We start from the raw sequence: 27,285 nt of genomic DNA, 5'->3' as shown, positions 1-27,285 counted from the left end.
GGGCAAAAAAGTCTTTAGTCAGCCACCAATTGTGCAAGTTCTCCCACTTAAAAAGATGAGGCCTGTAATTTTCATCATAGGTACACTTCAACTATGACAGACAAAATTAGAAGAAAAAATATCCAGAAAAATCACATTGTAGGATTTTTAATGAATTTATTTGCAAATTATGGTGGAAAATAAGTATTTGGTCACCTACAAACAAGCAAGATTTCTGGCTCTCACAGACCTGTAACTTCTTCTTTAAGAGGCTCCTCTGTCCTCCACTCGTTACCTGTATTAATGGCACCTGTTTGAACTTGTTATCAGTATAAAAGACACCTGTCCACAACCTCAAACAGTCACACTACAAACTCCACTATGGCCAAGACCAAAGAGCTGTCAAAGGACACCAGAAACAAAATTGTAGACCTGCACCAGGCTGGGAAGACAATCTGCAATAGGTAAGCAGCTTGGTTTGAAGAAATCAACTGTGGCAGCAATTATTAGGAAATGGAAGACATACAAGACCACTGATAATCTCCCTCGATATGGGGCTCCACGCAAGATCTCACCCCATGGGGTCAAAATCCCAGAACCACACGGGGGGGGCTAGTGAATGACCTGCAGAGAGCTGGGACCAAAGTAACAAAGCCTACCATCAGTAACACACTACGCCGCCAGGGACTCAAATCCTGCAGTGCCAGACGTGTCCACCTGCTTAAGCCAGTACATGTCCAGGCCCATCTTAAGTTTGCTAGAGAGCATTTGGATGATCCAGAAGAAAATTGGGAGAATGTCATATGGTCAGATGAAACCAAAATATAACTTTTAGGTAAAAACTCAACTCGTCGTGTTTGGAGGACAAAGAATGCTGAGTTGCATCCAAAGAACACCATACCTACTGTGAAGCATGGGGGTGGAAACATCATGCTTTGGGGTTGTTTTTCTGCAAAGGGACCAGGACGACTGATCCGTGTAAAGGAAAGAATGAATGGGGCCATGTATCGTGAGATTTTGAGTGAAAACCTCCTTCCATCAGCAAGGGCATTCATTGAAGATGAAACGTGGCTGGGTCTTTCAGCATGACAATGATCCCAAACACACCGCCGGGGCAACGAAGAAGTGGCTTTGTAAGAAGCATTTCAAGGTCCTGGAGTGGCCTAGTCAGTCTCCAGATCTCAATCCCATAGAAAATCTTTGGAGGGAGTTGAAAGTCCGTGTTGCCCAGCAACAGCCCCAAAACATCACTGCTCTAGAGGAGATTTGCATGGAGGAATGGGCCAAAATACCAGCAACAGTGTGTGAAAACCTTGTGAAGACTTACAGAAAACGTTTGACCTCTGTCATTGCCAACAAAGGGTATATAACAAAGTATTGAGATAAACTTTTATTATTGACCAAATACTTATTTTCCACCATAATTTGCAAATAAATTCATTAAAAATCCTACAATGTGATTTTCTGGATTTTTTTCTCATTTTGTCTGTCATAGTTGAAGTGTACCTATGATGAAAATTATAGGCCTCTCTCAGCTTTTTAAGTAGGAGAACTTGCACAATTGGTGGCTGACTAAATACTTTTTTGCCCCACTGTATGTGACCAATAAAATTATATTTTATTTGATTTATATCAAGGTTATGGTCAACATACTTTGCTCTTTCTTCAAGGGAAGTCCTTCTAGCTGCTCTTCATGTTGTGGAGGTTTGAGAAGCCTAATTTGCTTAGCCTCTGAAGAAAATCATGTAGCACATTAATGCAGCGGTACTGGTCAGTTAAATGGTAAAGGTCAGTCTGGGAGGGGGCAATGGGCAGCAGACAGGAGCTCAGATGTCCAAGGAGAAGGTCATTCTAAGTTTAGGTCACAGCGACGACCAGTAGAGTGACATAAAGCGGGAGGGAAAGAGTACTGGGGCAAAGTGACGAAGCAGAACAAACCCAGCGCAACAGTCATGATGGCGACTTCTGTGATTGGTAAAGGTTGAAATGTCCTCTTCAGAAGTGAGAAAGAGCTCCGTTTATGACAGTGAGAGATATGATACTAGAACTATGAATGATGTGTGCAGCAGCAGAAACAGGGGGATGAGTTTGACCAAGGAATATCAGATCAAATCAGTTTGATTAAGAACAAAAAGCAAGTTTTAGAGTATTTTAGTATTTTTTGAAATAAATATAGTGTTAGCACAATGACTGAAAGTCTATGGGATCTGGTAGCATGCTGGAGATGCTGTGGCTCAACGATTGTGAATGTCACAGTGAAGGGAAAGAGGATGGGCTGTTCATGTATAGACAAGGGAACATTCTCAGAATGGAATCATCCTTGTGGAACTGTGCCATGTAACACAGTGACAGAGTGCCTCGCTAATGGTGGTGGTTGGTACGGGAGGCATCCATTACTAGAGCATCAAAGAATGTGTGTGTGTGTGCACGCGTTTGTCTGACAGTCACACCAGACAGCAGCTTAGGCAAAGTATTTTGAGAGTAGGATAACAGGTTTAAAATGGTTGGGTGCATTTAATAGTTCAATATTCTCCCTATTCTACAGAAAATTATTTTAAAAGGTAAACTTAGTTGGTAACAGCGGGAAATTGCAATATTGCGGCATATGATTCATACAAATATTAATCTGCCTGACACAGACATAACTTCCAGAATTCAAAGGAAGCAGCTGCGGAAACCTGGCACAAATGGCACCAGTCTGTATTGGAATGTCTGTGTGCAACTAAGAGCTATGTTTACAGTAGCTAGAGCTGGCTGGTCAACTACAGGCCCAGTAACAACCTTATGTTTATAGAAGCTATTTAAAGCTGAATGCATTTATGTAGCACTGCCATTTATATACTAGTAAGTAAACATCTGAACATAAAAAAATAAAAATAAGAGATTTTGTAATGTTATATTTCATAAAACCAATCTGCACATTTTGTTAAGCCTTCTTTGCATACAACTGGCTGGTGCTTCAATTACTATTAGACTAGATTAACTCAACCTACAGCTGTCTTTAGCAGCATAGAAATCACCAGTCAAATGTGTTTCCATTGCAGTTTTGTCAGCTCCCTCTGGGTACTGAGAGCAGATAGGGAAGCAACCACTAAGCACAGGAGAAAATGGCTCTATTCAAAATAGTTTTTCGAAAGCAAAAAATAAAAGCTGGTTTCATATAGATTAGCCTATATTTTATAACTTGTTGCTATTGGTCAAAACCTTTGGCCTTTTGAAGCACCATAGGGCAATAGAAGATTGCAGGGAACAAAAATGAAAACAACTAACAATACTTTAAGGCTTTAAATCATTTTAATTTCACCTATAATTTCTTAATACGTCACTGTTTAGAGGGCAATGTTTTTGAATTTGAGAATGTATAGTAAAGAAAAATGAAAATCTGTTGCCATGAGCCTCCTGTCTAGTTTGCCTTTTTCTTCCATACTCTAGAATAGTGGACCATCAGAATCAACATGAGCTACAGCTGTCAAAGGAAACAACTTTGTGACAAACAGTAACTCAAACAGCTGCACAGTAGCATTTCTAGGACCTTTAGGGAAAAACAAACAGCTTTCAAAATTGTTCAGAGGCTAGCGACCATATGCACATTTCATCATAATGAATAGAATGAAAATATTCTAGAAGTGATTGTTTTCCACCCACTGAAATTGTCACCAGTGATTATAAATGCCATAGACCACCAACCCCAATACAAAGCGTTTTCCAGTTTTTTAACCTGGGTTAACAATATTACCATAACAATATTGTCTAAATCTGTTCTACAATGCTTGTTTGAATTTGGGTTTGTACGACTATAATTTATACTACTTTTGGTTAGGTCGTAACTCTACACGATGAGAATTGAGAATCCTAAAAATTGTCATAGCACCTGCCAGAAATTAAAATACAATTCACCTCAATGAAGTATGGCATAACTCACTGTATGTCAGCTGAAATAAGGAGTCGAGTACCCTATAGTCACCTGAAAGAGGGATTACATTTCACTAGCTCAGGGATGTAGAACTCAAATTCTCAAGTCCTACAGTGTCATGCTGGTTTTTGTTTCTCCCTGGCAATAAAAGTAGTTTCTTCCTGATCAGAAAGGTTTTTGTAAAAGTTATATAGTAAACCCAGGTAGTGGTAGAAATTAAAATATAAACATGGCATATAAACTCACTGGTGTTTCTGGTTTAAGGTGTGTGTGTTGGGGTTTTAATGGACAGATGAAAAAGGTATAGGCTACAGGTTGTCCCACAGATGACACGAAGAGGGTACTGTAACTAAAACACCTATTTCTGCCTTAAAATGTTGAACTATCCTTCAGGGTGAATCCTTCCAACACTTGCTAAGAATTTTGGGGAGCAAAAACATTCCCTTGAGTGAATCGGACTATGCATGATTGTGAGCAATTTGTCCTTGAGGCAGATAAAAGGTATAATCACTAAACAGACAATGATTATCATTTAGTAACTAATTTAAAATATGCTGTGAAATAATTAGATCCCTGTCAAATTGAGGCAGTCTCTGCGGTCTGCTGTCAACAATGTGTCTTGCCCACGCTAACAGATGTGTATTTGTCAAGGTTTCAACACTGGTCTTGTAGAAGTTAATGGTTCTAGTATCTGTCGACCTAAACACGATGGCACTTGGTCATACAATGAGGAGCACCCTAAAACTGTTGGTAAAGCACTATTTGCAGGGCATGGTGGTGGCCTTGACTAAATGTATGCACTAACATTCAGTACGTACAGTGCATTAAAACCCCTTGACTACTTCCACATTGTTACGTTTAAGCCTTATTCTGAAATTGATTGAATAATTTTTTTCCCCCTTATCAATCTACACACAATATCCCATAATGACAAAGCAAAAACAACTTTAGGGAAAAAAAATATATATATTTAGACTCTTTACTCAGTACTTTGTTCAAACACCTTTGGCAGTGATTACAGCCTCGAGTCTTCTTGGGTATGACGCTACAAGCTTGGCACACCCGTCTTTGGGGAGTTTATTCCATTCTCCTTTGCAGATCCTCTCAAGCTCCGTCAGGTTGGATGGGGAGCGTCGCTGCACAGCTATTTTCAGGTCTATCCAGAGATGTTTGATCGGGTTCAAGCCCGGGCTCTGGCTGGGCCACTCAAGCACATTCAGAGACTTGTTCTGAAGCCACTCCTGCATTATCTTGGCTGTGTGCTTAGGGTCATTGTCCTGTTGGAAAGTGAACCTTCGCCCCAGTCAGTCAGTTCCTGAGTGCTTTGGAGCAGGTTTTAATCAAGGATCGCTCTGTACTTTGCTCCGTTCATCTTTCCCTCGATCCTGACTAGTCTCCCAGTCCCTGAAAAACATCCCCACAGAATGATGCTACCACCACCAAGCTTCACTGTCAGGATGGTGCCAGATTTCCTCCAGACGTGCCGCTTGGCATTCAGGGCAAAGAGTTCTATCGTGTTTCTCATGGTCAGAGTCCTTTAGGTGCTTTTTGTACAAACTCCAAGCGGGCTGTTCCTTTTACTGAAGAGTGGCTTCCGTCTAGCCACTCTACCATAAAGGCCTGATTGGTGAAGTCCTGCAGAGATGGATGTCCTTCTGGAAGATTCTCCCATCTCCACAGAGGAAATCTGGAGCTCTGGCAGTGACCATCGGGTTCTTGGTCACCTCCCTGACCAAGGCTCTTCTCCCCCAATTGCTCAGTTTTGCTGGGCGGCCAGCTCTAGGAAGAGTCTTGGTGGTCCCAAACATCTTCCATTTAAGAATGATGGAGGCTTTTGCACTGACATTCCCTGTTAACTGTGGGACCTTATATAGACAGGTTTGTGCCTTTCCAAATCCTGTTTAATCAATTGAATTTACCAGAGGTGGACTCCAATCAAGTTGTAGAAACATCAAGGACGATCAATGGAAACCGGATGCACCTAAGCTCAATTGAGTCTCATAGCAAAGGGTCTGAAAACTTAGGTAAATAAGGTATTGTTTTTTTATTTGTAATAAATTACCACTTTATTTTTTTAAAGTTGTTTTTTTTCCTTTGTCATTATGGGGTATTATTTAGAAAAAGAATGTAACGTAACAAAATGTGGAAAAAGTGAAGGGGTCTGAATACTTTCCGAATGCACCCAGAACTTCATTGAGCATCTGACCAATTATGCAAGACATTAGTTCTGGGTTAACTGAGATTAGGCAGCGTCTAACACACAGAATAATTGACAGCAGAGCAAATGTAGGCCTATATTAAAAATCCATCAGTGTTATACCATGCCTTCTAAAATAATCTCTCTCCTCTTTGAGACTGTTCATTTTACATCCGTCATTTGTGGGAAACTGCAGATATAGCCTACCCTCAATAAAACGTTTGATTGGGCACTTTTGTTTCAGATCTCAATATGAACCCATTTACTTGCAAGGAGATAAAGTAGCTGGCACGGACAGCGTTTTTAGAAGCACATCCACAGTATGGCGAGCAGAGCTTCATCTGTATCTATTTTAATCATGTCAAACACCGACCTTTCAAGCCCTGCTAGTTGTGAGGGATTATGCAAGTATTGAGTCATAGTCCAATTCCTCTCAGGTATATCAAATGCACACAATCAAAACACAAAACAGGACTGGCAGGTTGTATGTTTCTGTATTTGTCCATTTATTAGTCTCTCTGGAAAACATAGAGGGTGTGAGAGATTAAGAACGGTTGGTGTTAACAATAATTATTTCATGGTTCGTTCTGGAGTTATGCTAACCTAAAATATGGCTAAACTAAAAACACAGGACTTGTCTAGTGTGAGGTGTGTAGTTCACGTCAGGTAAACGACTTATCAGCTTTCTGGAACTTTGGGCACCTGCGCTGAATGGCTGGAGTAGTTTCTCTCTCTGTTATCACCAAACAAGCCTTTTTCAAACGGCAACAGCTTCTATTCTTTGTCAGATCATAGGAGCTGCTGCACAGCATATAATTGTATTCTCTATTTCTATTAAGAAAGGTTGCAAATTTCTCTTGGATTATGCATTTAATGTTTCAACCAATCTGCTGACAAGAACAAATGGGGGTAATTAACACTACAGTATTCATACTTTGTCAGTGTGTCCCTCTCCATATTTCTCACTCACAATTTACCTGCATGCACTGCATCAGCCCTTTATAGTGATGGGAGACCAGGCTGGCTATATCCTGATATGATAAACAAATTCTCAACTAGATGTTTTTTTATTTATGACAAATGGTCAGAAAAGGACTGGATAGGTGAAACCAGTTTGTTATGTGGCGTTTCTGCCACATTGCCTAAAAGTTTAACCGATCCAATCCTTTCACATTGTTTGGTTCAACGAGGACAGAAACTCATTAAGGGGTTTTGGGACATCATTTGATGTGTTTTCAGTGTCATCTCCGAGCAAGTAAAAAAGATTTTAAAAACACATTTTACCTCCATTTTGTTCAAATCTACCAGGAATTGTCCGTTTCTCCTCTTCAGGTTCGTAATGAGGAAATGTGCATTTGGTCAGGCGCTACAGCTATAGAAAAACACTTACCAAAGCAAATGTGAACAAAGAGACAGTAATGCTATATTAATTCTACAAATAATAATCTACAGTTTAAACATATCAAAATAATTTGCAGATGGTAAAGCTTATCAACCTGGGTCACATTTGCAGGAAAACTCCACCAAAAACAAGAGGTATCACAAATATTTTTCCTGAAAAGACACTGCTCCATGATCAGACTGTGACTAGTGCAGGAGGGAGAGATTCTCACACACCAGTTTATAGACTAAGGTATTCATCCCTGGCCTGGAAGAGCTACTGGGTATGTAGGCTTTTGTTCCAGCCCTGAACACACACATTCAGTTCAGGTAATCATTGTCCAAACAGAAGACCATGATTAATTGAGTCAGGTGTGTACAGGTCTGGAACAAAAGTCTGCACCCTCCCATACCTCTCCAGGTATAGAGTTAGAATCCCTTGGAGTAGGGAGTGTTGTGACGTCAGATGGCCCAAATTGAGGAACAGCAGCGGATTGCGGAGCAACATGTTGGGATTCAGCATGAATTTATCAGGAATTGTATTATTGTTCTCCATTTATCTGGAAACATGCATCCTTCCAAAGACATGTTGTTCTGCTTTCCTTGTCTGGTTGCTACAGTAACAGGACTCACACGGAGGAGGAAAACTCAGCAACACATTACTTTTCATAGGCGTAATTTCAGGGTAACTACTAACTAAGGGTATAACTCCTGTAATTACCTTGTAACAAAGTCTAAGTACAGGCAGCTATATTTCTTACCTTTATTAATCAAGTTTTGAGAAAAAAAAGTTCTAAACACAGCATATCTGCACATAAATTGTTACAGGGTAAGAACATATGTTATTCCACTGGTAGTCCCTGTGCAGTTATTCTACTTCATTATCTATCCAGAGAACCTAAGAACCATTCCCGAAAAATCCACACCAATTTCCACAGTTTGAAGATGGAGCTCAGTGTCAACTGTCCTAAAAATAAATAAAAAAGCACAGCTTGTTCGGGTTTTGATGGAGTCCTCCTGTAAATGTGTAGGTATAGGAGATTTTGGGTGTTACAGTGAGGGGAAGACAGAGCACACAGGGGGTGCAGTAGCACGACTTACTCAGCTTTCGCCCCCTGAATCAGGAGAGCGTTGACACAGTCCAAACTGCCTGCACGGGCAGCCTTATGGATGGGTGTCTCACCCACATAGTCCTGAGAAAGAGTTGGAGGTTATAGAGAAAGAGAAGGAAAGAAATACATTACACACTGCATTTACACAAACTGAAGCAGTTGCTCACATTGGTTTCTTGTGCTGCAATAATATGCAGCAGGTTAGCCTCCCCCCTCTCATTTCCCTTAGAGCAGTGTCTGGTGAGGTCTGCCAGACACCAGGGTAAAGTTCTCCAGAGGCAGAGTGAACTCTTCACCCCAGCTGCACGGTGGGCCACACGGCTGTAGAGTATCACGCATGAGAGAAAGAGAGAAGGCAGTAGAGAGAGAGGGAGAGAGATGTAAAAGGCTGTGGCAAGAGCGAGCATTTTTTTTAATATATAGATCCCTCCTCCATGAGAGAGAAAGTGAGGGAGGAGCTGAAAGAGTGGTAGAGAGAGAGATTGAGTGTTTTTCCAACATATCCCTCCTCCATCCATAACCGCTGTTCTTCACATCCAGAGAATGTAGGCCATTTGACATGCTGTAGTGGTGACCCACCCTGCACCTTATCCCTGGGTGGCTCTATTCATTCCATACAAGGGAGGGGTTAAAAGAGGGTGATGGGTTTAATGAAGGGGAAACTGTATGGCTATTTTTTAAATGGGTGTTGAATTTAAATGTAAGCTGTATTAAAGCTCTATTAGAAATACCAGTAACATTCTGCAGCAAGCCAAGAGTAGAGGTAGGAGTTATGCCATCATGACCTACTATTCAGGTGTCTCTGAGTGGTGCAGTGAAGCGTCAGATGGTCAGTGAAAATGTGTGCACACAAGACAGGAGCGTAAACACAATGACATGTCAGAAGAACACAAGCACCAATGACATCAAGTCTAAATAAAAACAATATTGTCTATTCATATGTAGATAAGCATACGTGTGAACATACACACCGACTAGTGGTTTTCTGTCAGTCATTAATAGAACAGCACGGAGATAAAAGCAGGCTAGCTGGGGCTCATAACAAACACGGGGTTGAGGAGGTTTTAGAGATGTAATAACAACCATAGCCACAAAACAGAATGGATATCTTTCTTCTTAAAATATACAGTATCAGTCAAAAAATTTGGACACCAACTCCTTCAAGGGTTTTTCTTTACTTTTACTATTTTCTACATTGTAGAATAATAGTGAAGACATCAAAACTATGAAATAACACATACGGAATCACGTAGCAACCAAAAAAAATAAAGTGTATTTGAGATAGTAGCCACCCTTTGTCTTGATGACAGCTTTGCACACCCATGGCATTCTCTCACCCAGCTTCATAGGGTAGTCACCTGGAATGCACTTCAACTAACAGGTGTAACCTTGTTAAACATGACATGTGGAATTTCTTTCCTTCTTAATGCGTTTGAGCCAATCAGTTTTGTGGTGACATGGGTGGTATACAGAAGATTTGATTAAAGACCAAGTCCATATTATGGCAAGAACAGCTGACATAAGCAAAGAGAATCGACAGTCCATCATTACTTTAAGACATGAAGGTCAGTCAATACGGAACATTTCTAGAACTTCGAAAATGTATTCAAGTGCAGTCGCAAAAAACAATCAAGTGCTATGATGAAACTGGCTCTCATAAGGACCGCCACAGAAAAGACCCAGTTACCTCTGCTGCAGAGGATAAGTTCATTAGTTACAGTGCCTTGCGAAAGTATTCGGCCCCCTTGAACTTTGCGACCTTTTGCCACATTTCAGGCTTCAAACATAAAGATATAAAACTGTATTTTTTGTGAAGAATCAACAACAAGTGGGACACAATCATGAAGTGGAACGACATTTATAGGATATTTCAAACTTTTTTAACATATCAAAAACTGAAAAATTGGGCATGCAAAATTATTCAGCCCCTTTACTTTCAGTGCAGCAAACTCTCTCCAGAAGTTCAGTGAGGATCTCTGAATGATCCAATGTTGACCTAAATGACTAATGATGATAAATACAATCCACCTGTGTGTAATCAAGTCTCCATATCAATGCACCTGCACTGTGATAGTCTCAGAGGTCCGTTAAAAGCGCAGAGAGCATCATGAAGAACAAAGAACACACCAGGCAGGTCCGAGATACTGTTGTGAAGAAGTTTAAAGCCGGATTTGGATACAAAAAGATTTCCCAAGCTTTAAACATCCCAAGGAGCACTGTGCAAGCGATAATATTGAAATGGAAGGAGTATCAGACCACTGCAAATCTACCAAGACCTGGCCGTCCCTCTAAACGTTCAGCTCATACAAGGAGAAGACTGATCAGAGATGCAGCCAAGAGGCCCATGATCACTCTGGATGAACTGCAGAGATCTACAGCTGAGGTGGGAGACTCTATCCATAGGACAACAATCAGTCGTATATTGCACAAATCTGGCCTTTATGGAAGAGTGGCAAGAAGACACACCATCCCCACTGTCAAACATGGTGGTGGCAGCATCATGGTTTGGGCCTGCTTTTCTTCAGCAGGGACAGGGAAGATGGTTAAAATTGATGGGAAGATGGATGGAGAAAAAACCTGATGGAGTCTGCAAAAGACCTGAGACTGGGACGGAGATTTGTCTTCCAACAAGACAATGATCCAAAACATAAAGCAAAATCTACAATGGGATGGTTCAAAAATAAACATATCCAGGTGTTAGAATGGCCAAGTCAAAGTCCAGACCTGAATCCAATCGAGAATCTGTGGAAAGAACTGAAAACTGCTGTTCACAAATGCTCTCCATCCAACCTCACTGAGCTCGAGCTGTTTTGCAAGGAGGAATGGGAAAAAAATTCAGTCTCTCGATGTGCAAAACTGATAGAGACATACCCCAAGCGACTTACATCTGTAATCGCAGCAAAAGGTGGCGCTACAAAGTATTAACTTAAGGGGGCTGAATCATTTTGCACGCCCAATTTTTCAGTTTTTGATTTGTTAAAAAAGTTTGAAATATCCAATAAATGTCGTTCCACTTCATGATTGTGTCCCACTTGTTGTTGATTCTTCACAACAAAATACAGTTTTATATCTTTATGTTTGAAGCCTGAAATGTGGCAAAAGGTCGCAAAGTTCAAGGGGGCCGAATACTTTCGCAAGGCACTGTACCAGCCTCAGAAATTGCAGCCCAAACAAATGCCTCAGAGTTCAAGTAACAGACAGTCTCCTCTGAACAGTTGATGTTGAGATGTGAGTCAGTCCTTCGTGGTTGAATTGCTGCAAAGAAACCACTACTGAAGGACACCAATAATAATAAGAGACTTGCTTGGGCCAAAGAAACCCAAGCAATGGACATTAGACCGGTGGAAATCTGTCCTTTAGTCTGATGTGTCCAAATTTTAGATTTTTGGATTCCAACCGCCGTGTCTTTGTGAGATGCAGAGTAGGTGAACGGATGATCTCTGCATGTGTGGTTCCCACCGTGAAGCATGGAGGAGGTGCTTTGCTGGTGACACTGTCTGATTTATTTAGAATTCAAGGCACACTTAACCAGCATAGCTATCACAGCATTCTGCAGCGATAAGCCATCCCATCTGGTTTGTACTTAGTGGACTATCATTTTTTCCCCAACAGGACAATGACGCAACACACCTCTAGGCTGGGTAAGGGCTATTTGACCAAGAAGGAGAGTGATGGAGTGCTGCATCAGATGACCTGGCATCCACAATCACCCAACCTCAACCCAATTGAGATTGGGGTTGGGGACCGCAGAGTGAAGGAAAAACATACGTGGGTACTCATTTAAGACTGTTGGGAAAGCATTCCTGGTGACGCTGGTTGAGAAAATGCCAAGAGTGTGCAAAGCTGTCATCAAGGCAAAGTGTGGCTACTTTGAAGAATCTCAAATATATTTGGATGTGTTTAACATTTTTATGGTTACTACATGATTCCATGTGTTATTTCATAGTTTTGATGTCTTCACTATTATTCTACAATGTAGAAAATAGTAAGAAATAAAGAAAAACCCTTGAATGAGTAGGTGTGTCCAAACTTTTGACTGGTAATGTACGTTCAATCTAAATGTGTAACTGGTACCAATTCAGATGGGTCAAGGGTCAGGTGGCCCAAAGACAGGATGATCCCTTTGATTGGATCAGTCTGAGCTCAGCCCCTCTCACAAAAACTGTCTGCTGTCATTTTTACTACGTCTGTTCCCCTTTTCCTACTGTGTGTGTGTGTGTGTTTCGGTAAGTGTATGCATCCATGTGCACTGTACCTGTCTGTTGATGTCGGCGCCAGCTTGCAGCAGCCACAGCAGGCATTCTGGGTGGCCTCCAAACGCAGCGATGTGAGTGGGTGTCTGAGCAAACCTTGTGGTCACCGCATTGACCCCACAGCCCACCTGCACCAGACGCATCACACACTCCAACTGAGAAGAGACAGAAATATATACAGTTGTGTACACACACACAAACACACACTGTTGAAGTCGGAAGTTTACATACACCTTAGCCAAATACATTTAAACTCAGTGTATCACAATTCCTGACATTTAATCCTAGTACAAATTCCCAGTCTTAGGTCAGTTAGTATCACCACTTTATTTTAAGAATGTGAAATGTCAGAATAATAGTAGAGAGAACGATTTAATTCAGCTTTTATTTCATTCATCACATTCCCAGTGGGTCAGAAGTATACATACACTCAATTAGTAATTGGTAGCATTGCCTTTCAATTGTTTAATTGGGTCAAACGTTTCAGGTAGCCTTCCACAAGCTTCCCACAATAAGTTGGGTGAATTTTGGCCTGTTCCTCCTGACAGAGCGGGTGTAACTGAGTCAGGTTTGTAGGCCTCCTTGCTCGCACAAGCTTTTTCAATTCTGCCCACAAATATTCTATAGGATTGAGGTCAGGGCTTTGTGATGGCCACTCCAATACCCTGACTTTGTTGTCCTTAAGCCATTTTGCCACAACTTTGGAAGTATGCTTGGGGTCATTGTCCATTTGGAAAACCCATTTGTGACCAAGCTTTAACTTCCTGACGGATGTCTTGAGATGGTGCTTCAATATATTCACATAATTTCCCCTCCTCATGATGCCATCTATTTTGTGAAGTGCACCAGTCCCTCCTGCAGCAAAGCACCCACATAACATGATGCTGCCACCCCCGTGCTTCACGCTTTGGATGGTGTTCTTTGGCTTGCAAGCCTCCCCTTTTTTCCTCCAAACATAACGATGGTCATTATGGCCAAACAGTTCTATTTTTGTTTCATCAGACCAGAGGACATTTCTCTAAAAAGTACAATCTACATCCCCATGTGCAGTAGCAAACCGTAGTCTGGCTTTTTTATGGCGGTTTTGGAGCAGTGGCTTCTTTCTTGCTGAGCGGCCTTTCAGGTTGTCAATATAGGACTCGTTTTACTGTGGATATAGATACTTTTGTACCTGTTTCCTCCAGCATCTTCACAAGGCTGTTGTTCTGAGATTGATTTGCACTTTTCTCACCAAAGTACATTAATCTCCAGGAGACAGCACGCGTCTCCTTCCTGAGCGATATGGCGGCTGCGTGGTCCCATCGTGTTTATACTTGCGTACTATTGTTTGTACAGATGAATGTGGCACCTTCATGAGTTCAGATTGTCATACCGACCTTCAGCCATACATGGATATTTGGTAATACTGCCACTGAACACAAGGGACGCTATTTTCAAACTCCACTGAGACTTTTTAATACGAAAGGTTAGCAATGCTAACAAGTACATGCAAGGCTCTTGATCCACGAGGCGATTTTCTGCTGTTACTGGCAAGCGAAGCTTGATTTTCAAAGACGCTAACCACTTAGCTAGATAGCTAACTAGCTACTAATTTAGCACACCAAATGCACAACTGCAGAGCATTTAGCAAATTTTAGACAGTTAACTTAATAGTTATAAGAAATCTGAGCTGGCAAACATTTAGTTGTGAATTCCATTCTGTAACTAGATCACCTGGCTCGTGCTGCACAACAGCGAGTGAGTCACAAGGCTCCGGTCTCTCATTGTTTATAAGCACACAACAAACACCACGTGAACGGGTACTACCGTTAAGCTTCATAATGAAAAATGATGTGACCGGTGAAATGAAGAAGGCAATCTTCTTTATCTCCGAACATATTGCACAAGTTGACTGCAGGTATTTACTTAAAAAGTAGCTTCAACATTCAAATGTATATCAAAATTTTAAAAATTGTTAACGGTATTGAAAAAACATTTGTAGTGATTTCCAAATACATGGTTTCCAAGTATATGGTACACCGCCAAAGCCTAAATCAGACCCAGTTAACCACCACCAGGGCAATATAATAATGCATCAAATAACTATATTACATTTACATTTGTGTAATGTATCTTATCCAGAGTGACTTACAGTAGTGAGTACAAACATTTTTGTACTGGTCCCTCGTGGGAATTGAACCCACAACCCTAGTGTTGCAAGCACCATGCTCTACCAACAGCCTCATGGGACCTACCACCTCATTTGGTGTTAAACCAACCTATAAAGGGTGTTTTAATGGTTTTATTTTTTAAATTCAAACTATTTGACATGTCAAATGTTGGAGCAATTGGGGGGATTTGGAGCAATTGGGGGGGAATTTCCTTACCCCAATGCAAATACAGTCTGACCCTCAGTGGGAGTGGCTTGATCAAACATCTTTTTTGCAGCAGCAGCAGGACATTTATTAGACAAGGATGTAACCTGGAAGTTGGCCATGCTCCATTTTGTTTGTATATTGTGTTTGTGCAAGTTAGTTTTTTATGATCAACACAAGTGAGAAAACTATGCTTCTCACAACCACAAACTGCCTTGTGTTCAGTCATCGAGTCAGGCAGAACATGCCTTGGGCTATTTGTAAAACCCTGCTCTAACAGTAACAGGATACAGTCACAGTGTGAATAACTCAGTAGCACAGAGGAGAGTCAACAGATGACTCGATTTCAGTAAATGCCTGAGGCTGAGCTAGCATACTGTCACTAACCAGGCAAGGACAGGGAAATAGAGAGGGCATAATGTGTTGTTCTCAGTGTGTGCTGAAAATAGATTGACAATTTATACAGTGTAGCTATTGTACTTTCACCTCTCTCAAATCGATCAGCATCCAGTCAGTGATGAGGCTGATTTGTGCAGCAAGTGGCACAGCGGTCTAAGGCACTGCGTCCCAGTGCCAGAGGCGTCACTACAGACACCCTGGTTCGAATCCAGGCTGTATCACAACCGGCAGTGATTGGGAGTCCCATAGGGCGGCGCACAATTGGCCTAGCGTCGTCCGGGTTTGGCCGGTATTGTAAATAAGAATTTGTTCTTTAACTGACTTAGTTTAAATAAATAAAAAAAACATGGATTTATAATGTTCCTCTTAGTTTAACAATCTGGTATGCTGGACTGGAGTTCACCCCGTCCTTCGGTTGACTTGTTTACAATGTGTATGTATACACTTACACATGGGAAGGAGTCCTGTGTGCTTACAAACCGCCTTTTGGCGCGTGACAGGTTATTGTTTTTCCAACGCAACCAATAAACAATCGAGCCCGCGACACTGTAAACGGTGCACATATCAAAGAAACCACACTTACCGAGTTAAACTTACACACAGGTGTTCGGAGCATGCTAGATAGCTAATTAGTACAGGTGGTCACCTCTTGGCTTCCATCTGTTTTCCCTAAACAAGCGCTGTAACGTGGAGATGTGGCCGTATGGGAACACGTTATCAAGGTGTGTATCAAATTGTTATTTCTGGCTGATATGAATGATACCGTCCTTATGCTTCCAACCCCGTACCGCAAGAGACACATGTTAATGTTCAGACCGAACCGTGTCAGGGAGGGACCTTAACAAAACTCCCCCCGAAGACGCCTTCGTCCAATGACTTGTGTAATCTAATGGAACTAAGAGTAATGATCTAGGGCTAGCTAGCTAGCGTTACCTAGATATTTATAATTCAGTCAGTCCGTCTTAAAATGGCAGCTGGAAACCTCGGCCAAAGATGGTTAGAAACTCTGTGCCTCGGCCTTTTCGTTTCTTGGTAATAAAAAAAATCCCATTACCTTTCCAAAATGAGCAGCCCAATGTATGGGTGTCCAGCCATAGAAAGAGTCCTCCACGGCTAAATCCGCCGGGTTTGAGGTGCACTGAAGAAGCGAGCACAACGCACCGATATCTCCATCCCTGCACGCCCGGTGGAGTGGGAAGCGAACGTTCAGAACCTCTTCACTTGAAAATCCCGACTGAATGCCCACCGACATTATCAAACTAATATAAAATACTATTTTAGCAAGGTACCGGTAAACGCAGTCGCCTGTTTCCAAATGTAATTATTGTGGTAATGCTTCTTTGAGTGCCTTTTCACTAAGGCACCGTCACCCTGCTTGCTTGCAACATTGAGCACACAGAGACAGTGATGAGGCTAGAGTTTCTTGTCCAATGCACTGAGAATAAAACTTGAAGCGACTTGCAAATTCAGGAATGGAGTTTTGTACGCATGACTCGGCACTAAATTCACACCTTATTATCTTATACCTGTAATAGAAATACGGCCAATTCCTGCCTGTATCCTAGGCTATTATACCTGCAAAACGTCAACAAACCCAGCCGATCTACTTACAATTGGATGCATGGCTCTTTGCAATTAGATTGCACAAAAACATCTGCCTAAATAACTTTTTGTTTCAACAATGAAACATAAGATTGCGTTACATACTGTAGTCTACGATTCACAAAATAAGCTCAGATAGTCTACTACTCAGTATGAACATTTTTAAAACAATGGATTGTAAGTAGCCTATATTCAGCTAAGGTAGGTCAAAACATCCACATATACCAGTCGGGCTATTTTGACTGTGATTTCAGTATGTGCATGGCTTATGCATAAATACGTGTAACAGTTCCTGCTAAAGAGAACTTTTATCCTACTTACTATTACTGTGGCCAAGCAGTGGAGTGTGCGAGGGGATCAGCAGTTTTCCTCTTGTAATGTCAGTCATTGCATACATTAGAGAGCTATTTATAACTTCTCAGAAATGTCCAGATCAACTAGCCCATGTCAGCAAACGTTATTTAGCTAGTTTTTTTTAGCCCATTGATTTTGTTGTAACGCTTGAGTCACTCAAATATAACGAAACATTGGGGGTCACCAGTTTACAAGGACACACGGGTGTCTAATCACGGCCAGATGTTTTCTTTTTTAAATCTATATTTAACTAGGCAAGTTAAGAACAAATTATTATTTACAATGAAGGCCAAACCCTAACCCGGACGACACTTGACCAATTGTGCGCCACCCTGTGGGATGGCCGGTTATGATAGTGACGCCTCTAGCACTCTAGCAGTGCCTTAGACCGCTGCGCCATTCGGGAGCCCACATGAACACACAAGACATGGCAAAATGTCTAGAATGGCAGGAAATGTGCTTTAAAATGGTGGAAAAAAAGTATCCATCCTATGGCAAAATGCATTGAATTGCAGAAAATAAGCCTTAAACATGCTAAATGTTATCTCCACCAACGAGGTGTGTGAACAGTTACAAACAGACTTCTGCCCATAGAAATAGACCTGGCGCGCGCGCAGAAGGGCGGGGCGCGGGATGTTCGCCAATGCTGGAATAGTGGCCTGAGTGAAAACGTTTGGGAACTCCTGGCCTACTACCAAAAATACTGGTGATTAACTATACCCTCTTCTATTCAATTCAAGGGGCTTTATTGGCATGGGAAACATATGTTAACATTGCCGAAAGCAAGTATAGTATATGTGCTCATACTCAGTATTGTTGTGGATGAAGTAATGAGATACTGTCTCAACTCCATATCTGGGGGTTGTATCCCACCCTGTAGTCGATGGTCTAATTGCAACATGTTTCACAGAGCGCAGAACACAAGCACAGTAAAACACACTCTTTTGTGATATCCGACAGACGTTTTAGATATTAAAAAGTCAATGTATAGGTGATTTCTATCGTGTTGCATGATTGGAAAATTATCGGAAATTGCTATTAAACAAAATTAATCGTTTTTCCACTGTTCTGTCCGCAACTGCGTTCATAAACGCCATGAAACCCTGAATTTCAAACACAGGTTCAACCACAAAGATCGGGAAGTTTTCCAAAGCAAGCTACACTGTGATTAGGGAGGATAGCCCTATTTCGCCTGCACCCCGCACCCCAAAACTATGGATCCGTTCTGCGCATGTATTATTTTACGCACACATTTTATTCTACGTAGCTTCTGCTGCTCACGCCACCTCCCTTCACTCACGTCCATCCTTTTCTGAATAATGGTGATGTAGCCTCTCTGCCTCATAACTGAACAAAAACTTCGCACAGATGTAGGCTAATCTTTGTAGTTGTTTTGGGCTTTGTTGGTATGCTTTCTAATGTTTGGCTATGTGTAAAATGGAATACTCATTTTTCAATTCAAAGAGTGCTGACCTTCTCTCTACTGATGATTTTAAGTCAATAGGCTACACCAACTAACCGTCTAAAAAATAATACTTTAATGATTCCTTACAGGTGGTGTGTGTATACTCAAAAAATTCAACAAAGGTTCTTCTAAAATCCTCAATGTTCTTTGAAGAACCTTAGGGTTCTTGGCACTGAAAATGACCCACACAAAGTTATTCTAAGTACACCATAGGAGGTAGGGTTCATCGAGAAACCTGCTTAGTTGGTGTGGGTTCTTGCAGGAACCTAACTGCCCCACTGAAACATGTGGGTTTGTATTTGAAAGGACAGCAGGTGAAGAACACATTTAAATTAATATCAATCAACAGAGGTAAGAGTTTGTCAGCTATAAGAATATGTTGCAGGCTAGCTATTTTGGGTGCAGATGACTGAACTTTTCACTGTTGTGTCTGTGCAGGTATACAGACAAGGAGGCGTGCAAAGGTACGTCAATTGGTATGTTATGCAGATCACATTTACCATCCTCCTACCTTACATCTTCAACAAATATCCCATAGGCCTCTATATTATGGACAAGGTATGTGTATGAAAACCATTATCAAAACAGTTTTTTGTTTTTTTTCACCTTCACCACAAAAACCAAGGTATGAATACTGTCTTGTGCATGTTTTGTTAATCTGTATTTTTTGGGGGATTCAGACTTCACCCTCCCTACACCTCTGATTAATATAACAGGAAACCTGTTCAATCACCATGCACTTCAAAATCATTCTGGCTATGGATACGGAGAACATCAACACATTAATATCAACACGCCAGAGGATAAACCCATTGGATTTGGGCCTCTGCTGGGAGTTTACCTCATATTTAGATTTTTATATTCTGCTTTGACACTAAAACCATAATAAACACTGAAAACTAAAAGTGTGTTATTGTTTACCCCAAAAGGTTATGAGGATCCATTAAAAGGGGTTCTTCAAAGAACTTATTGGGGTTCCCCCACATTTTCAATTTGAAGAACCCCTAAAGGATACTCCAGGAATCTTTTATTTTTAGAGTGTATACCTGCAACTGAATTGTAATAGCTATCTACCCTGTTTCAGTCAGAGGTTGCCGTCAAGTCCCCTCACACGCCCGTCCGCAGGGTCAGGAGGGAAGACAGCCAGTATTAGAGAACCCATGCATGGGATACCAGGGAGGATGTACAATGTTATCTTTTGCCTATTTTTGCCAGCAGGAGGTGCCATTGTATAATTATACAGTAAAGTACAGTTTGATCAAAGATTTGTATAACTAAATTAAGATTGAACACAGCCTGTCGTTTCCAATGGGAACAAATTAGTCATTGTGGGCAGAACAAGCAAGGAGGTGGGCAGAGCCAAGCGCGAGCTAGCAAGATACTATTGGCCCATTCTGAGATGCATCTGCATATTTCCATTAGAGACCGCCTACTGTGTGACGTGCGCAATAACTCAGTTTGCCTTTGCACTCCTTCTAAACGACACAATTTTAAAAAACTTTGCCAAAGGGTAAAAATCCATCACCGTCCATCTTCAACCACTACCGGCCGCTATCATCCTAACCAACTTGCCCTCTAAATACACCACTGCTGTTTTCAACCAATATCTCAGCGATCACTGCTTCATTGCCTGCATCCGTAATGGGTCAGCGGTCAAACGACTGAAACACTTCAGCGAGCAGGCCTTTCTAATCGACCTGGCCCGGGTATCCTGGAAGGATATCATCCTCATCAGGATGCCTGGTTATTTTTTTAAAATGCCTTCCTCACCATTTCAAATAAGCATGCCCCATTCAAGAAATGTAGAACCAGGAACATATATAGCCCTTGGTTCTCTCCACACCTGACTGCCCTTAACCAACACAAAAACATCCTGTGGGGTTCTGCATTAGCATCAAACAGCCCCTGTGAAATGCAACTATTTAGGGAAGTTAGAAACCAATATACACAGGCAGTTAGAAAAGCCAAGGGTAGCTTTTTCAAGCAGAAATTTGCTTCCTGTGACACAAACTCAAAAAAGTTCTGGGAAATTGTAAAGTCCATGGAGAATAAGAGCACCAACTCCCAGCTGCCCACTGCACTGAGGATAGGAAACTGTCACCACCGATAAATCCACTATAATTAAGAATTTCAATGTAAAAAATTATACCAGCTGGCCATGCTTTCCAACTGGCCACCCCTAACCCGGTCAACAGCAACTCGCCCAAGCCTTCCCCATTTCTCCTTCTCCCCAATCCAGTCTGCTGATGTTATGAAAGAGTTGCAAAATTTGGACCCCCACAAATCAGCCGGGCTAGACAATCTGGACCCACTCTTTCTAAAATTATCTGCCCGAAAATGTTGCAACCCCTATTACTAGCCTGTTCAACCTCTTTCATGTCGTCTGAGATTCCCAAAGAATGGAAAGCAGCTGCGGTCATCCCCCTCTTCAAAGGGGGGACACTCTTGACCCAAACTGCTGCAGACCTATATATATCCCTGCCTTTCTAAGGTCTTCGAAAGCCAAGTTAACAAACAGATCACCAACCATTTCGAATCCCACCGTACCTTCTCCGCTATGCAATCTGATCATGGGTGCACCTCAGCCACGCTCAAGGTTCTAAACGATATCTTAACCGCCATCGAAAAGAAACAATACTATTCAGCCGTATTCATTGACCTGGCCAAGACTTTCGACTCAATCACCACATCCTCATCGGCAGACTCAACAGCCTTGGTTTCTCAAATGATTGCCTCACCTGGTTCACCAACTAATTCTCCGACCGAGTTCAGTGTGTCAAATCGGAGGGCCTGTTGTCCGTGCCTCTGGCAGTCTCTATGTGGGTGCCACAGGGTTCAATTCTTGGGCCTACTCTCTTCTCTGTATATATATCAATGATGTCGCTCTTGCTGCTGGTGAGTCTCTGATCCACCTCTACGCAGACAACACCACTCTGTATACTTCTGGCCCTTATTTGGACACTGTGTTAACAACCCTCCAGACGAGCTTCAATGCCATACAACTCTCCTTCCATGGCCTCCAACTGCTCTTAAATACAAGTAAAACTAAATGCATTCTCTTCAACCGATCGCTGCCCACACCTGCCCGCTCGTCCAGCATCACTACTCTGGACGGTTCTGACTTAGAATATGTGGACAACTACAAATACCTAGGTGTCTGGTTAGACTGTAAACTCTCCTTCCAGACTCACATAAAACATCTCCAATCCAAAGTTAAATCTAGAATTGTCTTCCTATTTCACAACAAAGCATCCTTCACTCATGCTGCCAAACATACCCTCGTAAAACTGACCATCTTACCAATCCTTGACTTTGGCGATGTCATTTACAAAATAGCCTCCAACACCCTACTCAACAAATTGGATGCAGTCTATCACAGTGCCATCTATTTTGTCACCAAAGCCCCATATACTACCCACCACTGCAATCTGTACGCTCTCGTTGGCTGGCCCTCGCTTCATACTCGTCGCCAAACCCACTGGCTCCAGGTCATCTACAAGACCCTGCTAGGTAAAGTCCCGCCTTATCTCTGCTCGGTGGTCACCATATCTCTGCTCGGTGGTCACGCATCCACGCGTTCCAGCAGGTATATCTCACTTGTCATCCCCAAAGCCAATTCCTCCTTTGGCCGCCTCTTCTTCCAGTTCTCTGCTGCCAATGACTGGAACGAACTACAAAAATCTCTGAAACTGGAAACACTTATCTCCCTCACTAGCTTTAAGCACCAGCTGCACCTGTACATAGCCCATCTATAAATAGCCCAAACAACTACCTCGTCCCCTACTGTATTTATTTATTTATTTAGCTCCTTTGCACCCAAGTATTTCTACTTTGCACACTCATCTACTGTCAAATCTACCATTCCAGTGTTTTAATTGCTATATTGTAATTACTTCGCCACCATTGGCCTATTTATTGACTTTACCTCCCTTATCTCACCTCATTTGCTCACATTGTATATAGACTTATTTTTCTACTGTATTATTGACTATGTTTGTTTTACTCCATGTGTAACTCTGTGTTGTTATGTGTCGAACTGCTTTGCTTTATCCTGGCCAGGTCGCAGTTGTAAATGAGAACTTGTTCTCAACTTGCCTACCTGGTTAAATAAAGGTAAAATAAATACAAAACTGCCGGCCGCTGAGCTTCCTCTCATTACCATATTTGGATGTTTCACATTTATACATCCGGTGAAATATCTGGTCTCATTGTTCTATCTGTGGTGTTGTCACATTTTATGCTTTAATTCACCATATGGAATTCAGGATTTGGGTCGTTGTCAATCAAGTATTTGACCCAGCTCTGCTTTGTAGTGTTGCAAATGCTCATGAAGCTGTAAACTAAGGATGCCCTCGGCAGGTAGTGCTAGAGTTAGAATCTTGGCAAGGGGATCTGGGAGGGAGTTGTCAGTCAGCAGAGAGACCATCAGACCCTGGAGAGATAGAAAGCATGAGGCACAGATAAAATAAGGGAAATGTTAGAATGTCTCTTTGAGAATAAGAACCTGGACACACCTACTCATTCCAGGGTTCTTCTTAATTTTTTACTATTTTCTACATTGTAGAATAATAGTGAAGATCTCATCACGATGAATTAACACATATGGAATCATGTATTAACCAAAAAAAGTGTTAAACAAATCCCAAAATATTTGATATGAGATTCTTCAAAGTATCCACCCCTTGCCTTTGACAACTTTGCACACGCTTGGCATTCTCTCAACCAGCTTCATGAAGTAGTCACCTGGAATGCATTTCAATTAACAGGTGTGCCTTGTTAAAAGTTACATTTGTGGAATTTCTTTCATTAATGCATTTGAGCCAATTAGTTGTGTTGTGACAAGGTAGGGGGGTATACAGAAGATATCCCTATTTGGTAAAAGACCAAGTCCATATTATGGCAAGAACAGTTCAAATAAGCAAAGGGAAACGACAGTCCGTTACTTTAAGACATGGTCAGTCAATTCGGAACATTTCATGAATTTTGAAAGTTTCTTCAAGTGCAGTCGCAAAAACCATCAATTGCTATGATGAAACTGGCTCTCATGAGGACCGCCACAGGAAAGGAAGACCCAGAGCTACCTCTGCTGCAGAGGAGAAGTTCATTAGAGTTAACTGCACCACAGATTGCAGCCCAAATGAATGCTTCACAGAGTTCAAGTAAAAGACACATCACAACATCAACTATTCAGAGAAGACTGTGTGAATCAGGCCGTCATGGTCGAATTGCTGCAAAGAAACCACTACTAAAGAAACACCAATAAGAAGAAGAGTCTTGCTTGGGCCAAGAAGCACAAGCAATGGACATTAAACTGGTGGAAATCTGTCCTCTGGTCTGATGTGTTCAAATTTGCGATTTTTGGTTCCAACCGCTGTGTCTTTGTGTGACGCAGAGTAGGTGAACTAATGATCTCTGCATGTGTGATTCCCACCGTGCAGCATGGAGGACGTGGTGTGACGGTGCTTTGCTGGTGACACTGTCTGATTTATTTAGAATTTAAGTCACACTTAACCAGCATTGCTACCACAGCATTCTGCAGCGATACGCTATCCCATCTGGTTTGGGTTTAGTGGGACTATCATTTGTTTTTCAACCTGACAACGACCCAAAACACACCTCCAAGCTGTGTAAGGGCTATTTGACCAAGAAGGAGAGTGATGGAGTGCTGCATCAGATGACCTTGCCTCCACAATCACTGGACCTCAACTCAATTGATATGGTTTGGGATGAGTTGGACCGCAGAGTGAAGGAAAAGCAGCCAACAAGTGCTCAGCATATGTGGGAACTCCTTCAAGACTGTTGGAAAAGCATTCAAGGTGAAGCTGGTTGAGAGAATGCCAAGAATGTGCAAAGCTGTCATCAAGGCAGCTTATTTGTTTATTTAAGCAATATGATATGGAACGGAGTTCCATGCAATAATGGCTCTATATAATACTGTATGCTTTCTTGAATTTGTTCTGAATTTAGGGACTGTGAAAAGACCCCTGGAGGCATGTCTGGTGGGGTAAGTGTGTGTGTCAGAGCTGTGTGTAAGTTGACTATGCAAACAATTTGGGATTTTCAACACAATGTTTCTTATATATCAGCCCTCTGATTACAATGAAGAGCAAGACATGCCGCTCTGTTCTGGGCCAGATGCAGCTTAACTTGGTCTTTCCTTGCAGCACTGGACCACACGACTGGACAATAATCAAGATTAGACAAAACTAGAGTCTGCAAGCAGAGCATCTCTTTATTACGGACAGACCTCTCCCCATCTTTACAAGCATTGAATATACAGTGGGGAGAACAAGTATTTGATACACTGCCGGTTTTGCAGGTTTTCCTACTTACAAAGCATGTAGAGGTCTGTCATTTGTATCATAGGTACACTTCAACTGTGAGAGACGGAATCTAAAACAAAAATCCCCAAAATCACATTGTAAGTAATTAATTTGCATTTTATTGCATGACATAAGTATTTGATCCATCAGAAAAGCAACATTTAATATTTGGTACAGAAACCTTTGTTTGCAATTACAGAAATCATACATTTCCTGTAGTTCTTGACCAGGTTTGCACACACTGCAGCAGGGATTTTGGCCCACTCCTCCATACAGACCTTCTCCAGATCCTTCAGGTTTCGGGGCTGTCGCTGGGCAATACGGACTTTCAGCTCCCTCCAAAGATGTTCTATTGGGTCAGGTCTGGAGACTGGTTAGGCCACTCCAGGACCTTGATATGGACCTTCTTCTTACGGAGCAACTCCTTAGTTGCCCTGGCTGTGTGTTTCGGGTCGTTGTCATGCTGGAAGACCCAGCCACGACCTATCTTCAATGCTCTTACTGAGGGAAGGAGGTTGTTGGGGCAAGATCTCGCGATACATGGCCCCATCCATCCTCCCCTCAATACGGTGCAGTCGTCCTGTCCCCTTTGCAGAAAAGCATCCCAAAGAATGATGTTTCCACCTCCCTGCTTCACGGTTGGGATGGTGTTCTTGGGGTTGTACTCATCCTTCTTCTTCCTCCAAACATGGCGTGTGGAGTTTAGACCAAAAAGCTCTATTTTTGTCTCATCAGACCACATGACCTTCTCCCATTCCTCCTCTGCATCATCAGATGGTCATTGGCAAACTTCAGACAGGCCTGGACATGCGCTGGCTTGAGCAGGGGGACCTTGCGTGTGCTGCAGGATTTTAATCCATGACGGCGTAGTGTGTTGCTAACGGTTTTCTTTGAGACTGTGGTCCCAGCTCTCTTCAGGTCATTGACCAGGTCCTGCCGTGTAGGTCTGGGTTGATCCCTCACCCTCCTTATTATCAATTTCAAACATCAGTAAATTGTGTCAGTGCAGTACACGTTGTGTGTCGTTCTCTATAAGCATGCTAAAAGTTTTAATTTGTTTACAGAGAAATAGCATTATATTTGGTCAAACATTTTTTTACACAACAGTTTGCTAAGAGGTGGCAGCAGACTTATAGGTCTGCTGTTAGAACCAGTAAAAGGCTGGTTTACCACTCTTGGGTAGCGGAATTACTTTGGCTTCCCTCCAGACCTAAGGACAAAGACTTTCCTCTAGGCTCAGATTTAAGATATGACAGATAGGGGTGGCTAATAGAGTCAGCTACCACCCTCAGTAGCTTTCCATCGAAGTTGTCAATGCCAGGAGGTTTGTCATTATTGATCAATAACAATTTTTCCACCACTCCCACACTAACTTTCCAAAATTCAAACTTGCAATGTTCTTCTTTCAATATTAGTTTTTTATGCTTGAATACGATGGCTCACTGTTCACTGTTGGCATTTCCTGCCTAAGTTTTCCCACTTTGCCAAAGAAGGAATCATTAAAATAATTGTCAACATCAAATGGTTTTGCGATGAATAAGCCATCTGATTCGATGAAAGATGGTGTTGAATATGTCTTTCTGCCCATAATTTCCTTTAAAGTACTCAAGTTTTTTCCTATCATTCTTTATATCATTGATCTTGGCTTCATAACAGTTTCTTCTTCTTTTTGATGAGTTTAGTCACATAATGTCTCACATAATGTCTCAATAAGTCAGATGTGTAGCCAGACTTATTAGCCATTCCTTTTGCCCCATCTCATTCAACCAACCTGTTGTTCAATTCCTCAATCAATCCATGGACCCTTAACAGTTCTAACAGTCAGTTTCTTAACAGGTGCATGTTCATCAATAATTGGAAGATGCAATTTCATAAGTGCAGCGTCTGGATGCTCCTCATTAATCACATCAGACCAACAAATATTTGTAACATCATCCACATAAAAATCACAGCA

At 41.8% G+C, this 27,285-nt stretch overlaps 2 protein-coding genes across 2 annotated transcripts in view; one reads left to right on the top strand and one right to left on the bottom strand.

Moving 5' to 3' along the window:
• Nucleotides 1-17,010, bottom strand: part of LOC112225410 (ankyrin repeat domain-containing protein 10) — a 34,056-nt gene extending 17,046 nt beyond the window's left edge. The window contains exons 1-3 of the mRNA XM_024389361.2: nt 16,642-17,010; nt 12,837-12,989; nt 8,571-8,662 (exon numbers count right to left, since the gene is read on the bottom strand). Of these exons, the coding sequence (XP_024245129.1) occupies nt 8,571-8,662; nt 12,837-12,989; nt 16,642-16,839 (443 nt within the window). The 5' untranslated portion in view covers nt 16,840-17,010. The remainder of the gene's footprint in view (nt 1-8,570; nt 8,663-12,836; nt 12,990-16,641) is intronic.
• Nucleotides 16,143-27,285, top strand: part of LOC112225024 (nascent polypeptide-associated complex subunit alpha, muscle-specific form) — a 35,338-nt gene continuing 24,195 nt past the window's right edge. The window contains exons 1-2 of the mRNA XM_042306955.1: nt 16,143-16,309; nt 19,447-19,472. The gene's annotated coding sequence lies outside the window, so the exon portion shown is untranslated. The remainder of the gene's footprint in view (nt 16,310-19,446; nt 19,473-27,285) is intronic.

This window comes from Oncorhynchus tshawytscha, linkage group LG26 (genome assembly GCF_018296145.1).
Source record: "Oncorhynchus tshawytscha isolate Ot180627B linkage group LG26, Otsh_v2.0, whole genome shotgun sequence".
Classification (NCBI taxonomy): Eukaryota; Metazoa; Chordata; class Actinopteri; order Salmoniformes; family Salmonidae; genus Oncorhynchus; species Oncorhynchus tshawytscha.
This window is presented reverse-complemented; position numbering and strand designations above follow the sequence as displayed.